The 15,267-nt window shown below is 35.0% G+C and overlaps 1 protein-coding gene across 1 annotated transcript; it reads right to left on the bottom strand.

Moving 5' to 3' along the window:
* Positions 1-6,566: 6,566 nt before the first annotated feature.
* Positions 6,567-15,162, bottom strand: LOC110021697 (protein argonaute PNH1-like). Its single transcript, XM_020720291.1, has 2 exons — positions 14,615-15,162; positions 6,567-6,770 (listed from the first exon to the last, which is right to left on the bottom strand). The coding sequence occupies exons 1-2, from the start codon at positions 14,942-14,944 to the stop codon at positions 6,567-6,569; spliced, it is 534 nt and encodes a 177-aa protein (XP_020575950.1). The 5' UTR covers positions 14,945-15,162.
* Between the last annotated feature and the right edge of the window lie 105 nt (positions 15,163-15,267).

Below are 15,267 nucleotides of genomic sequence, written 5' to 3'. Positions count from 1 at the left end.
TGCATGGAGAATTATAAATAATTGTTTGGGCTAGTTCGGCATGGCGAAAAATTATGTTGGCATTTTTTCATGTAGGTTAATCAAAGATCTATACATGTCTTATATGTTGGCTGATTAGAAGACCTCTTTATGGTTGTAGTATTTCATGACATTGATCAGTGTGTCTTATGAGTAGTTGGGCAGGCTAAGCAGCCCGATGTAACCCCTAAGTAGGAATGACTCCAAGGGACTATCAAAATTATTAGCAATCTTTGCTAGTAAAAGTTATAAGGGTTGTTTGGTTGGAAGTATTTGTGATGTACTGTAATTCGTTTATAGGAATTTGACGAAATTATGTGTTTGGTATAAGGAAGTACAAGTACAATGGGCAGGCTAGGCAACCCGATGTAACCCCTTAAGTAGAAATGACTCCAAGAGTGTCAAAATTTTTAGTTATCTTTCACTTGTAAAAGATATAGGGGATGTTTGGTTGGAAGGATTTGTGATGTACTGTAATTTATTTACAGTAATTTGGCGAAAATATATGTTTGGTATGAAGAAGTACAAGTACAATGTAAAATTTTAATGAATTTAAAGTTCACTTCTAAGTTCATTTTGGCTTCATTTAGAATTCCATCAATTTGACCGAATTTGAATTACACTGTGCAATGCTATGGGCAAACCGTCGTCTGTCACCACCCCCCAACAGTCGTCGCCAACCGCCGCTCGAGGTCCCAACCACTGCTCACCAACGCTGTCGCCGGCTGCCACCAGCTACAAGTCACCCATCGCCTGCCGACCTCTGATCGTATTTTCCTTTGGCTTCTTCTATTCAAGTGATTCTTTCCAGCCTTTGATCCAAGCCATCAAGTAGAGGAGTTGGGGCATTCATTGAGTTATATGTAACTTTCTTCATGTAACTTTCTTCGCATTCCCTTTCATTTTTCTTCGAGTTTTCATAGTTTTCTTGTTCTTCAACTTCTTTCGATTACATGACCTCAAAAACTGAGGGTGTCAAACGCCAATTTTCTTTTGATACCGAGAAATTCATTACTATTTAGGTAGTTGTATTATGTAATGACTTCATGGTATTAAAAAAGCTCTTTCCTAAAAGAGGATTCCTTGAACCTGATGATAGGTTAGAGGGTTTGGTTTTGAGCATAAAGTAGGGAAAACCCTTTTTTTGTATATTGCGATTGCAGTTGTTCCTATTGTTTGTGAATTCTAAGCCAATGTTAAGGAGAATAAGGAAGAAAAGGTTTTCATTGGAGGGAAGCAAGTTGATTTAAGCCCTTCAAAACTTAATTCATTTTTGAACTATATGGTATTACTAAGAAAGAATATTCTCAATTTGTGCCCACTGAATCTAATTTTCATGAAATTATTAATTTCTTGAGGGATTCTCATTTCCCGTAGAGGATTTAGAATAAGAAGATGGTCAATTTCCCCTCCAATATTCTCAATCTTGAGTCAAATGCTTGACATTATTATATTTCTATAAAACTAATGTTGTTGACTAACTTCAATGAGGTGATAAAGGATAGACTTATTATGAACCTCTGAATCCAAAAAAAAAAATTCCATAGATATAAGGTGTGGTATGTATCTTTCAATCCACAACGATATCAAGGGAGCGATGACATTAGGCCTTGGACATCATTCTTTGATTTTTGCTTTATGTGTGAAGGCTTGGGTTAAATATGAGCGTTGGGAGGAGCATATGAATCCTAGTAGATGAATGGCTAAGAAAACTTTGGCTTCCTATGGGGAAGACTTCTTATGAGAGAGGAAAAACTTCTTATGAGAGAGGAAAGACTTCTTCTGGCTCCCGACCCCAATTTTTTCCTCTATTTCGATGATTCCTGAAATGTTGGATATCTTGAGTGATGATGTGGTTATTATTCAATGGTTGTGGAGGGATATAGGCTAGAGATTTGATTATTACATTAATCAGTAAAAGTGACAATATGAGTACCACATACAAGTCAACTCTACTTCCGTTGATATGATTTGTCATGGCCAGAAGCACCAGGGACATAGCATTACCCAACTTCCTGATGCACCACAATTTCATTATACAAGAATACACCTTAGCTTATGGATGATGATGATGATGATGATGATGAGGGCAGTGATGCCCGAATGGTTTGCAATTCTGGTTTTGAGCATGTTACTGCTTAGTTCATTCATGGATGATCAATGTGATTGCATGCTATTTATTTTATTTTATTTTTTTAGCATGATGTGGACAGTAGTTATGCTTATATTTATTTTCTTTCTGCATTATCTCATGTGATTTTTATGTGATGTTTACATGATTTAGGCTTGGCTTAGTATTTACTTCTGTCTATATTATATTTTTTTCTTGTTAATATATTTATTTCCTTTCTTATTTATGTTATGGTATGTTATGTTATTTATATTTTCCTGTCTCATCTTTTATTTTGTGAGGTAAATATTTAATAAAAAAATAATTTTAATTAATTAATAATTACTAACCTCTTACTAAGATTAATATTTCCTTAACATAATAATTCTTAAACACTTAAAATTAGTTGACAACACATATAATTATTTAATCAAAGATATAAAATTTTTTTATTGCCAATTTAAATTACCTAATTAATAATCCAATTTTTTAAACTATAATATTGTGAATGAAAATTTGGAATGATTAATGGTTTTAAAATAGAAAATAAAGGCATTCAAAAATAAGTAAAACAAGCTTAACACATATATTTGTGCACTTTAATTAAAAGGTATTTATGTTATTGTTTAAGAGCAAGGAAATTCTAATAAGAGAGCTACTAAAATTTTTTAAAGTTTGAACTTTGGTATTAAATTAGTTGAGGAAATGTAGCGTGTATGCTTGAGAGAATTTGATGTGTATAAAATGTGTAGTGTTGTATGGGGTCTTTATTATATTATTTGTGTCATTTATATACTATTCATAGGTTGATTTGGCCCATTTCTATAGTATAAAAATAAATTTGAAGCATATGAAGGAATTGGCACATAACAGGCTAAGTCAGAAGAGCGCCCCCAAAACAAATGGAGAGCGCCCCAATGCTTAGGCTTGGCACCTCAGCGCTGCAAACTCTAGCGAATCAGTACCTGAAGATATCCCATTTCAGTCAAAATAGATAGAAGAAGGCATCTCGGCATTAGGACCCGAGCACATTCGTGCTTCGAACCAGTGCTATCGCATCACCCAAACCAACGCCATGACCCCTGATGCCCTAATTTAATGATCTGAAGCCACCAAATGCAGCATCGCCGCGGCTGCATCCAATGCCCCAACACTATCATGTCAGCGTCCCCGCGCCTACCAGCGACAAAAAGCAATTTTACTGCTTTGTCTATGGTTCCAATGGGGGAAGGCATTTAAGGGCTAGATTTCTTTATGGAAGGCTGCCTGACAACATTTAGAAAGAGAATAAAACAATACTCGGGAGAGTAAAGTGACTTGTGGGGATTTATATTGTGATTGTGTGAGAGTGAGTGAGGGTGTGTTTGTATCAAGCAAATGAGGAGATTTCAGACGGACATCAAATCATGAGAGCATGATTTCATCCATATGATTTTTCAATTCCTTTTACTTTGTAAACTTAGTTTGAATTTATTAAGGCAGTTTATATATCTATTTTAAATCATAATTAACACTTAATCTTATTCTTCATTTGGATTTATTTTCTTTAAAATCTAAGAGAATCTGTGCTATATTTTGAACTTAAGAATGAAGAAGAAGTTGTTTTAACCTTCCAATCTTAATTTACATTTAAACTAACCATTTTGATTTTTAAAATTAGTTGAATTTTAACACTATTGGTATATGACTAAAAGAAAAACTAGGTTAAGTAATAAGAGTTTAGTAGAATGTTAATATTACCGGTAGACTCTTAATCTTTATAGGGAATGTGGATGTCTGGGTCTTCTTGTAGGGTTCGAGAAACCAATTATGATATGAGATTCTAACACTTGGAGGAACTTAGATTTTACTGAACTAATTCAAGAGAAACTTAATTCACACGGTTAGAAAATTTATTATCATTTAATTTAGACTTTCATTTTGAAATTAGAATTTTAAACACTTTAAAAATTTTAAAAATATTTAAAATTTTAAATTAAGCTTAGAAATAGTCAACTAGTTCTTGGACATTGTCATAAACTTATTCATCCATTGTGGGATAAATATAAGGATCGTGATTATATTTTGTATACTATTTGATCTACACAAATACTTGTGTGATAACTTGTGTGTCATCGCCGTACTAATCATTTTACTACCAACTGACACTACAAAGTAGCGGTTATGATTAGAGTCATATGGCTGGTTATTTGTAGCTAAATAACACAATTATATTATGGTCACTACTACAACTCGCATGTTCCACAATTGTTTTCTATTATTTGAGCTGTGAACCTTAATATTACAATTGATTTGCATAAATCTTATGTTAGCTACGTGTCGCCTCCCAAACGAGCCCTTAAGAGAGGTGGGAAGCCCAGGACTTAAATATTGATTTTCGGCCATACACCTAGCCGATGTGGGACTATTTGTCCGTGACATTCTTCTCCACCCAATCACGTGACACCATCTTCACGGATCGGCTCCACTGAGAGTCCCACTGGACCATGGAGAGTTCACACACCTGACAGACAGTAATCTGCTCTGATACCACTTAGCACCTCCCAAAAGAGCCCTTAAGAGAGGTGGCAGCCTATGACTTAAATATTGTTTTTCGACCATACACCTAGTCGATGTGGGACTATTTGTCTGTGACATACGGCTGACTTAAATTTGTCCCCTTAGATAAATATCCGCCCTAGATCTATAAGGGGTTCTTGGACGATACAAATCATGATTGTAGATGAGGATTCTTTAGTCAATTTAGGTCAACTACAACATTTAACTAAGCAGATCAAGGACCACAATGATCCAGGACAATAAAACTAGGGTTGTAAGTGAGTTGAGCTTGAGTAACCCCAGACAATGTTCATGCTCAGCTTTTTTGATATTCAATATGTTTGAATTAAGCTCGTGTTTGAAATTGTTTGTGAATAGCATGCTAGTGTTTGACTTCCTTGATGTTTAATCTTTAAACTTTCAAATCCTCAAAAGTATATTAAGACATTTTAAAATAACTAAAACTTTCAAACATTTTGGAAGAAGTCAAACCAGAGAAACTCTAGTAAGATTTTTGATCCTTTCAGCTTTTGCACTTGGGCTGAAAATAAATGAGGCATGTTGGCCTCCTACACAGAGAAATGATTGACAAGTGCTTAGGGCTTTTACCTCTCACCTTTCAGACCTTGAGACAGAAACAAAATGAAATGAGAGCTCTTCAGATGGAGAGGAAAGAATGGAGCTCTCACCTATCACTTCTCATCACTCGAGACAGAAACTAAAGAAAAGAATAAAGCTAGCTGAAACGTTAAGAGTTTTTTCGAAGGTTTATATAGTGAGTATTTTAGTCGGATTTAGAGTTTGAGGGTCTGTTTGGGGCAGCTTATAAGTGTGGGGGCGTTTTTTAAAACGCCGCGGTACCGTTTGGATCGTGTGTTTTGTCTGCTTATCCGAAAAAGTAATTCATTTTTACACTAAACGCAGGCCCCGGGTCGACCGCGGTCAGGATAAGCTGCTTATCCTGAAACACACAAGCTGCCCCAAACGCACCTATCTAAGGGTTGCGATTAATTTCAAGAAATAAGAATAAAAAAAGTCAATTTAAATAGATTTATTATATTTTAAATATCAAATTTTCCTAATAAACATATCATAAAATTTTATTATAAAATAGTCTAATCATATTATTTTTAATTATTTATTTGTTTTGAACCAAAATATACCAACCATAGTCGAACAAATGCTTGTTTGTGTTCAGGTTGTTTATAAATTAAGCTAAATATATTATTTTTATTTGACTTGACTTTAATGAATGAATCAAAAAATGACTACTTAGCGAGTCGAACACAAGTTGTTCGTGAACGAAGAGTTTTTTTGACGAACATAAATTGAACAATGTGATCTTAATCAGGATCACCACCATTAACTTTAAGCTCTTTAAGCTCAAAATTATAAAGTGATCAACCTAAAACACGTGCCTGGTGCTACTATCTATTGAATGATCAGTTTTTAATGACTATCCTTTATCAAAAGTTCTCTCCTATTATAGGTAGGGGTTTTTAACCACAGGGACTTGCACTTATGGGAACCCTTGAACCCCATATAAAAAGACCTAAAAAAATGAGGGTCAATTCTCTGGGTAATTGCTTATCTACAATCCAATCTATCTTCTAAAAATTTAACCCAAAACATTAAACTCAAAGCTCTCAAAACATGGAGGTTTGTGGCAACAAATTTTTTGAGCCCACGACACACTTTTTAACCCACTTGCTCACACCCTTATTCAATATGTCTATTAAATTCCTAATGCCCTTTTCGGACAATATATATTATAAAAAACTATCAAGATAAAGAGAATGAGAAGCTCATTTCACTCTGGATTCTAAATAAAAAAAGCATTTTAATTACATGAGAATAAGTACAACAATTTGGTAATGTAGAAGGTTGAAAGTACACACACTTACCCCCCATCTTTATCTTTATCAATCAGAATTACTGTAAATTGATGTGTCACAAATGGAAGTGAACCAGCAGTGTAAAAGATATAACGTCCATCGTATACAAGTGGACACTGACCAAGGTGTGAATCGCCAAACTGCTTAATCAATTCCTTCATCAAGGCCCTGCATACTGGTCTAGACCTCACCTCTGGATCCATACTGATCTACTTAGCCAATAAAGAAGAGAATAAAAATATATTAGAAGGTAGTTATGACATTAGTTTCTATAAAAGAAGTCCAATTACGACACATTAATATTTCATTGTAAGAACGAGATGAATAATAACATAAAAAAAACAATAACCACTAGCTTCCCATGATTCATCCATTCATAATTTAAATTAGCCTTGTTAAGATATTTCCAACAAAACACTGAGAAATTTCCCCATTTTTCTAGGAGAAATAACGAGCTGCTTCTCATAACAGCAACTTCTCATGTGGCTAAATAACACTATCGTAAATAGAAGCATCATTAGAAACCTTTCAACTATAAATGTAAAGGAGCCAATCGTATTACTCATTCAACTAAATGAAATAAAATTTCCCTTATGATTGTTAGCGATGACAGAAAAAAAAATAATTTATAGCATCATCCTATATAGACTTGTGCAAATTTAGTAATATTAACTAGGGAAACACAACTCATAAGATTATCATTTGTCTAAAACTCTTGTATTACGTATTGCTTCATCATTCTCAACGAGGGAAATGTTGACTTAAATTCATCCTCAACACAACAATAAGAGACATGATTCAATATGATTGTACATCAACCAACGTACATCAATAGAAAGAAAGCAGAACCACATTACTGACAAATAACAACATGGTAGGACAATGTTTAAAAGCACGGAAAGTCCAAGAGAAAAAAGATCATGGACAAGAAAATCTTGTAAGCAAAAGTTCATATCAACTACAAAAGTTTTGTTAGCATTATTAGTATTCACGAAATGCATAAATGAGTTTAATGCACTTATCTAGCAATATCAGAAAGAGTCATTTACATACATTCTCCACAATTCTTATGGGGGTGTTTGGTTGCTACCATGATCTAATTTAAATAGGATTTAGTAAATACAATAAATCTGAATTTATTAAATCCAGATATTGTTAAATCTAGAATAGTGTTTCATTCACTTATGGTTTTATTATGGAGTGTGTGCAGCCAAAGCATTCCAAGCAGTTGTAAGGCTCGCGTTTAGGCGCCAACGAGGGGCGCTTAAACGCCCCACAAGAGCGGGCGCTGCTCTTATTCCTAAGAGACCTGAGCCTAAGCTTCCATTTTTGGGCGTCGATACAGAGCGCTTAGGCGCCAAGTTTGGGCACCTAAGAGCCCGGTGCAGTTAATACATGAAAAAAAAGGTTTTCTTAAGCCTATTTTGAGCAGGTTTCTTGAGGTTTGTTGTTTCTTTCTTCTGAATTCTTTGGCGAGCATCCTGGTGAAGGTGAGGAGTGTCGAAGAGGTGGATTTTGGTGATTCGGCGTGATTTACTGTGTTGGATTGGAGAAGAAAGATTATTGGTGGATTGTAGAAGAAAGATTATTGGTGTAAATCCTATAAGTTTCTTCATGTAAGTGCATAGAAGAAATTTATGTGAGTCCTTTGTAAAACTTTCTGAATTACATAGTGAAATTCGTAGTAGTATGAATCTTTTTTTTTTCCACTGTTGGGTTTTTCCATGTAAAATTCATGTGCTTTTTGGTTATTTTGATTGTACTATCTTAAATTTTTTGTTCTGATTTTCTAGAATCCGGTGATCTTATTTCACATTAAAATTATAAGGTGACTCTTTCGGAGTAGTTTCCTTAACAAAATAGTATTAATGCAAGAGATTTTAATTCTGTTGAGAGCAATGACCGAAGAAGCAATGTTCAAAATGGAGAACATAAATGGGAAGAACTTCACTTTCTTGAAGATGCAAGTTAAAGATTTGTTTTATCAGAAAAAAATATATAATTGTCACTACAAGGATTCATAAAGAAGCCTGAATCTATGTCTATGGAGTAATGAGAAGTGTTGGATCGAACAACAATGGGATTGATCATGTCAACACTTTCCTTATCTGCTGCGTTCAACAATGTGAATGAGAAATATACGATGGATCTCATGACGGAATTGACCAAGATGTACGGAAAAGCTTCTGCTTCCAATATGGCTTTTCTGATGAAGAAATTATTCAAATGAATATGGTTCAAGACAGTTCAGTGACATAACATCTTAATAGCTTTTACACTGTGACCAGTCAGTTGTGTTCTGTAGGGATCAAGTTTAATGATGAGAACAAGGCACTCGTGATACTATCTTCATTGCTGAAAAGCTAGGATGGCTTGGTAATGGTGATGAGTAATTCTTCAGGGACTTCAAAGTTGAACTTTGATGTTATCAGGGGTCTGATACTAAATGAAGAAGTTTGCAGAAAAGTTTCAAATGGTGAATCTTTGAGTTTTGTGTTCAATGATGATAATTGGGGAAGGAATCTTGGTGGAAATACAGGCAGAGGTAGATCTAATTCCAAGAAAGAAAGGCCCAAGTCTAGTAGAGGAGAATGTTGGAATTGCAATAAGAAAGGGCATTACAAGAAGGACTAAAAGCTCCAAGGTAAGTTGGTGGTGGAGGATAGAAAAGTAATCCTTCAACTAATGACTCCATAAGTGAAATCCAAAATAACTCTCTGGCATTGTCTCTAGTTAGCACTGGATTTTGGATAGTAAATTCAGGTGCCTCTTTTCATGTTTGCTCCAATAAAAACGAATTTAAAAACTACACTCATAGTGATCTAGAGAAATTTTATTTGGGAGATAACATAGCTTACAATTTAGTAGGAAAGGGTGATGTTGATACCATGTTGCCACATAGAATACCCTGGAAGCCTACTGAAGTAAAACATGTTCCAAGTTTGAAGAGAATCTTATCTTTGTCAGTCAATTGACAAAGTTGGGACTTGTGACTACTGTCACAGGTTATTCATGGACGTTAACCAAGGGGGCATTGGAGATGGCTAGGGGAAAAATTGAAAGCACACTTTATTTGATCAATGAGATGGTTGATTTCATTGATGTGGCTTGAACCAGAGTAGAAGTAGGTCTGTGACACCGTATGGTTGGTCATATGGGCGAGAAAGTTATGAAATCCCTACTTTCAAAGAATAAGCTTCAGAGTTTGAAATCAGTTGATATGAATTTTTGTGAAAATTGTATTATGACAAGCAGAATAAGGTTTCTTTCTGCAAGAGTGAGTCAATGGTGAATCAAAGAAACTAGAGTTAGTGCATACTAACGTATGGGTCTTACTCTAGTTCAGTCCATTAGAGATTCTCGTTATTTTGTCACATTCACTGATGATCACCTGAGAAAAGTATGGGTTTATTTTTTAAAGCAGAAATTTGATGTATTTGAAGTCTTTAAGAAATGAAAGGCTACGATAAAAAATGTGACAATCTTGAAGCTGAAATGTCTCAGATCAAATAATGGGGGTGAGTACCGTGATTAGAAGTTTGGGAATTTATGTGCTGCAAACAGGGTCAAACATGACTTCACCGTCCCAAGGACACCTCAACAAAGTGGTGTAGTTGAGTGCATGACAAAACAATCACGAAACGTGCTAGGAGCATGAGATGACATGCAGGCTTGCTAAAATAGTTTTGAGTTGAAGCAATTAACGCTACAGTTTATCTGACAAACCATAGTCCATCAGTATGTTTGAAGGAAGGCTTGCCAGAAGAAGCCTGGAGTGAAAAAAAGGCATGTCTATCTCATTTAAGAGTATTTGAGTCTTCTGCATATGTGCATGTTGATGCAGGGTGCATGAGAAATCTCGACTCAAATTCTATCAAGTGCACCTTCATTAGATATGAATTCGATGAGTTTTGGTACAAGTTATGAGATAATCAGAATCATAAATTCATCAGAAGTAGGGAAGTCAATTTTAACTAAATGGAATGTACAAGGACAAGGTTAGAACTTAGGACATTCCGTCAGCTACTTTTGAAAAATCCATATATCTCGGGATAGATGATACTAATGATCAGAGAGATAGACAAAGAACAAGTGTTCAACCAATAGGAGCACTGGAAGCTCCTTACTGCCTGCTACAAAAGTCAGAAGATCTAGTAGAGTGAAACAACCCATACAAAAAGTATTCTCCTTCTTTATACTATTTGTTACTAACTATAGTGATGACCTAGAGTGCTTTGAGGAGGCCACTAAGTTGAAGATTCAAGGGAGAGGGAGCTCACCATAGATGAAAAAATTTAATATTTGGAGTCAAATCATACACGGGATTTTATGGTACTACCAAATGACAACAGAGCATAACACACAATTAGGACTACAACTAAAAGAGGAGTCAGGTGGTAGCAAGTGTTACATGGAATGGCTTGTTGTGAAGGGTTTCCAGCAGAAGGAAGGAGTGAATTACATAGAGATCTTCTCCCCATTAGTGAAGACTACAACTATCAGGGTTGTGTTGAATCTGATAGCAGAAGAAGATCTACATTTGGAGAAGATGGATGAAAAAGTAGCATTCTTACGTGTGATTTGGAGGAGGAACTCTATGTGGTGCAATCATAAGGTTACAAGGTTCTAGGCAAAGAAGGTTTGGTCTACAGATTGAAGAAGAGCTTCAATGACTTGAAGTAGGCCCCGAGATAGTGGTACAGATGGTTTGACAGGTTCATGTCAGACAACAGGTACATGAAGTGCCAGACAGACCACTGTTGCTTCATCAAAGACTTCACTAACTATTATAAATTTCTTCATTTGTATGTAGATGACATGCTGATTACAGGGACATACATGGAAAAAATTAGAGACTTGAAGAATAAGTTATCAAGTGAATTTGAGATTGAGGATTTAGGTTCTAATCGGGAATAAACAAGGACAGGAGTACAACAACACTGAAGTTGGGTCAGGCAGAGTATGTTGAGAAGATCCTACCAAGGTTAAACATGAGTGAGGCGAAACCAATTAGCACTCCCTTAGGTAGTCACTTCAAACTATCTAAGGAGCTATCTCCAAACTCTAGAGCAGAGCAAACCCAAGTGGAACGAACTTTGTATGCTTCCATTTTTGAAGTTTGATGTATGTGATTATTTGTACCAAACCAGATATTGCATATGCAGTGGGAGTAATCTACATGTACGTGGGCAATCCAGAAAAAACATCATTTGGAGGCGGTAAAGATTCTCATGTATTTGAGAGGAATATTCAACAGGGCACTTTGTTATGAAAATATAGGGGTCACTCTATATGGATTTGTAGATTCAGATCTGGTAAGAGATGTAGAAAGTAGGAGAAGTACAATGGGGTATATCTTCACATTGGGGAAAGTAACAGTAAGTTGGGTTTCGGGGTTACAGAAGATCTTTGTATTTTCAACTATGGAGGTTGAATATATTACTATCACTAAGGCTAGCAAGGAGATGATTTAGATACAAAACTTCATGACATAATTGGGCAAGGAGTAGGGGTTATAAAGCTCTATAATGACAGTATGAGTGTGATTCATCTTATTAAGAACACAGCTTTTCATGTCAAGATGAAACCATCTAACTAATATATCATTTCATTTGATCACTTCTAGAAGATTGGCAGTTATTTCTGGAAAAGATACATACAAGTGAAAATCATTCAGATTTGTTGACGAAGGTGGTGATTTTTGAGAAACTGAAGCTGTGCTTGGCTTTAGTTGGGTTTCATGAAAGTTGAGACCGGCGGTGAGCCACATCACGGTACGTGACTATGATACATGTTTATGAAGGAGATTCAAATGGAGGTACAGGTACAAAGCATTGGTGCTCGGTGCTTTTTCTCCAAGTGGGAGATTGTTGCGGTGTGTGTGGAGCCAAAGCATTCCAAACAGTTTTAAGGTCGGCGCCTAGGCGTCAGCCATGGGCGCTTAAGAGCCCCATAAAAGTGGGTGTTGCTCTTATTCCTGAGAGACTAGTACCTATTGGTGCTTAGAAGCCCATTTCTGGGTACCGATACAATGCACATGACACTTAGGCATCAAGTTTGGGCGCCTAAGCGTCCGGTGCGGTTAATACAAAAAAAAAATTATTTATAAGCCAATTTTGAGCAGGTTTCTTATGGCTTGTTGTTTCTTTCTTCTGAATTCTTCGACAAGCATCCATGTTAAAGTGAGGAGTGTCGCAGAGATGGATTTTGGTGATTTAACATGACTTTTTGTGTCGTATTGGAGAGAGAAGATTGTTGGTGCAAGCAAATCGTGTAAGTTTTCTCGTGTGTGTGTGGAAAATAAATTTGTGTGTCATTTGTAAAACTTTCTAAATTACATAGTAAAATTTGTGGTGATGTGGCTTCGTGGTTTTTATTTTTAGGTTTTTCCATGTAAAATTCTTGTGTATTTTATCTCGTTGCTTTGATCCTGCTTTCTTAATTTTTTTATTCAGGTTTTCGCAAATACTGTGATCCTATTAGGCGATGAAATTAGAAAGTGACTATTTCAGAGTAGTTTCATTAACAAGTTTGAAGTGTTTGGCATGTTATTGCAGGATTTAACAGTAAAGGCATGCATAGCAATGAATTAGATTTAAGTAGGTCAGATTTAGTAAAGCTTGGGAGGATTAAATCCCAAAAATTATTTGGAAACAAATTTGATAAACTTAGTTAATTCCTGCTAAATTTTTAGATAACTTCAGCAATAATTTAAGAAATTGTTATGTTTTTTAAAGGAAAAAATCATGATTAAATTTTGATCATTTTATTATTATGATGAAATTTTATTATTATCATAAAAATTATTTATTAAATTTAATTGAATTAAATTTAAATTTTATTTCTAATTATTAATGTAAATATGGTAAAACTAATTATTTATTAAGCAATAACTTAAATTTAATTAAATACTAATTATTTTAATTTTAAAAAGTGTTTGGTTCAGTTATTAAATAATAATTTAGCATTAATTAATGACTAACTATATTAATTAACTTTTTGGTTCAATTAAGATTAAATCCAACTAAATTCGTTTGATGTATCAAACATGTTATTTCAGGATTTAATAATAAGGGCTTGTACAACAACATGCTAGATTTAAGTTATTAACTCTTAGTAAATCTTATAAATCTAGATTTTGTAAATCCTCGAAAAGTTAAATCCCAAAAATTATATGGTACCGAATTTAGTAAATCCAGCTAAATCCCATCAAATTGTTTGACAACTTCAACTAGATTTTAAAAGGTTGTTATCTTTGTTAGAAAAAGAAAAGCATGTTTAAACTTTGATTATTTTATTATTATGATAAAAGTTTATTGTTAAATTTAGTTTTACTTATAATTATGTTAATTAATAATTAACTATTAACTCATTAATTAATAATAAAAATTGTTAAATTCATAACTTATTAAGAAAAAAATTAATATTAATTAATTATCAATTATATTAATTAATAACTGCTCATAATTTTATTAAGTAATTTAAATTTTAAAATGAACTTTTATTCATTAATTAACTATATATAATAGTACATAAATTTGCCTAATTATAATTAATTTGATAATATATGAATTAATTATTAATTATTAATAAATTATTTCTATAAAAATAACTTACATAAAAAAAAATTAAAACCACAAACCTATCTCGCCTTCCCACTATCCCCCACCCCCCAAACTTCCCTCTATGCTCAAAACCCTTGTTTATGTTGCTTCCCCTCTCAATTTCACTCAAAACCATCTCCTTTATGATAACCCTTGTGATAAGAACCCATTAAAGTTAATTGGGAATGCAACGATGGGGTCATGACATACACAGCCCATAAACTCCCATCTTTATCTTCCTTCTGCTCTGCTCCTACTCAAAACCATCTTTATCGAGCAGTGTTTCGTGAACTAAGCTCGATGAGCTAACAAACCAAAATCAAACCAACCGGCCTCATTAGCTCGTGCGCCAACTCATTTAAAAGATAATTAATAAAAAATATACTAAATTAAAAAATTGTTATTTTAATTATTAAAAATACATAGCAATAATGAAAGAGGAGCCTCACCTCGTATTGAGTTATTTTGCCAACACCCGCGGCGCGGACAAAGAAATGATTAGCGCGAACCAGACATTTCATCCCGACGGTTCCGAAACCCGGACGAAGCGCCAGTTCCTTGATGGCCACCGGCGGCCGGCTTTGAAGACCCGGAAGCCACCGGTGGCCTTGAACTTCCTGGCGCTGTCGCAGGATGACCGGAGGCTCTACCTGCAAAGCTTGATGAGGACTCCGACAACCTCGAAGAACTCGGTCTATCCTGAGGCGCACGGAATTCATCACGGCGTTGCTTAACCACGCGCTCCGCGTGTGATGGCGATTGCGACTCGTCCCTTCCATGACGCGCACTCCCTTCGCCACTTTGACGAGACATCTTGATCGGAAATTTTTCTGGCAACGCGGATTGGTGAGCGGACGACGTTTGGGTGCGATAAATAGCAGCGGTGGTGGGGTTGGGGGGAAGCACAGAGGCACATGACGGGGGACTGCAATGGCAATAAAGCTTAGCCTTTTTTAGAGGGGCGATGCGGCAGGGGAAAGGATAGAGACAGTGAAATTTTGGAAGGCTTGACTGCGCTTTATAATTTCTATATATGTATGTTTAAATTTAGATTTTTATAATTATAATATGTTTAGTATTAAAGATAGGATAGCGTTTTGGT

Source organism: Phalaenopsis equestris, unplaced genomic scaffold (genome assembly GCF_001263595.1).
Source record: "Phalaenopsis equestris unplaced genomic scaffold, ASM126359v1 Scaffold000140, whole genome shotgun sequence".
In the NCBI taxonomy this organism is placed as follows: Eukaryota; Viridiplantae; Streptophyta; class Magnoliopsida; order Asparagales; family Orchidaceae; genus Phalaenopsis; species Phalaenopsis equestris.
The sequence above is the reverse complement of the archived record's forward strand: the minus strand, read 5'-3'. Positions and strand labels throughout refer to the sequence as shown.

Coding starts and splice junctions, on each gene's coding strand:
- LOC110021697 (XM_020720291.1), bottom strand. CDS start 14,944: ATGGAAGGGACGAGTCGCAATCGCCATCACACGCGGAGCGCGTGGTTA. Junction 6,771..14,614: donor GCAAAATAACTCAATACGAG/GTGAGGCTCCTC, acceptor TTGGCTAAGTAG/ATCAGTATGGATCCAGAGGT.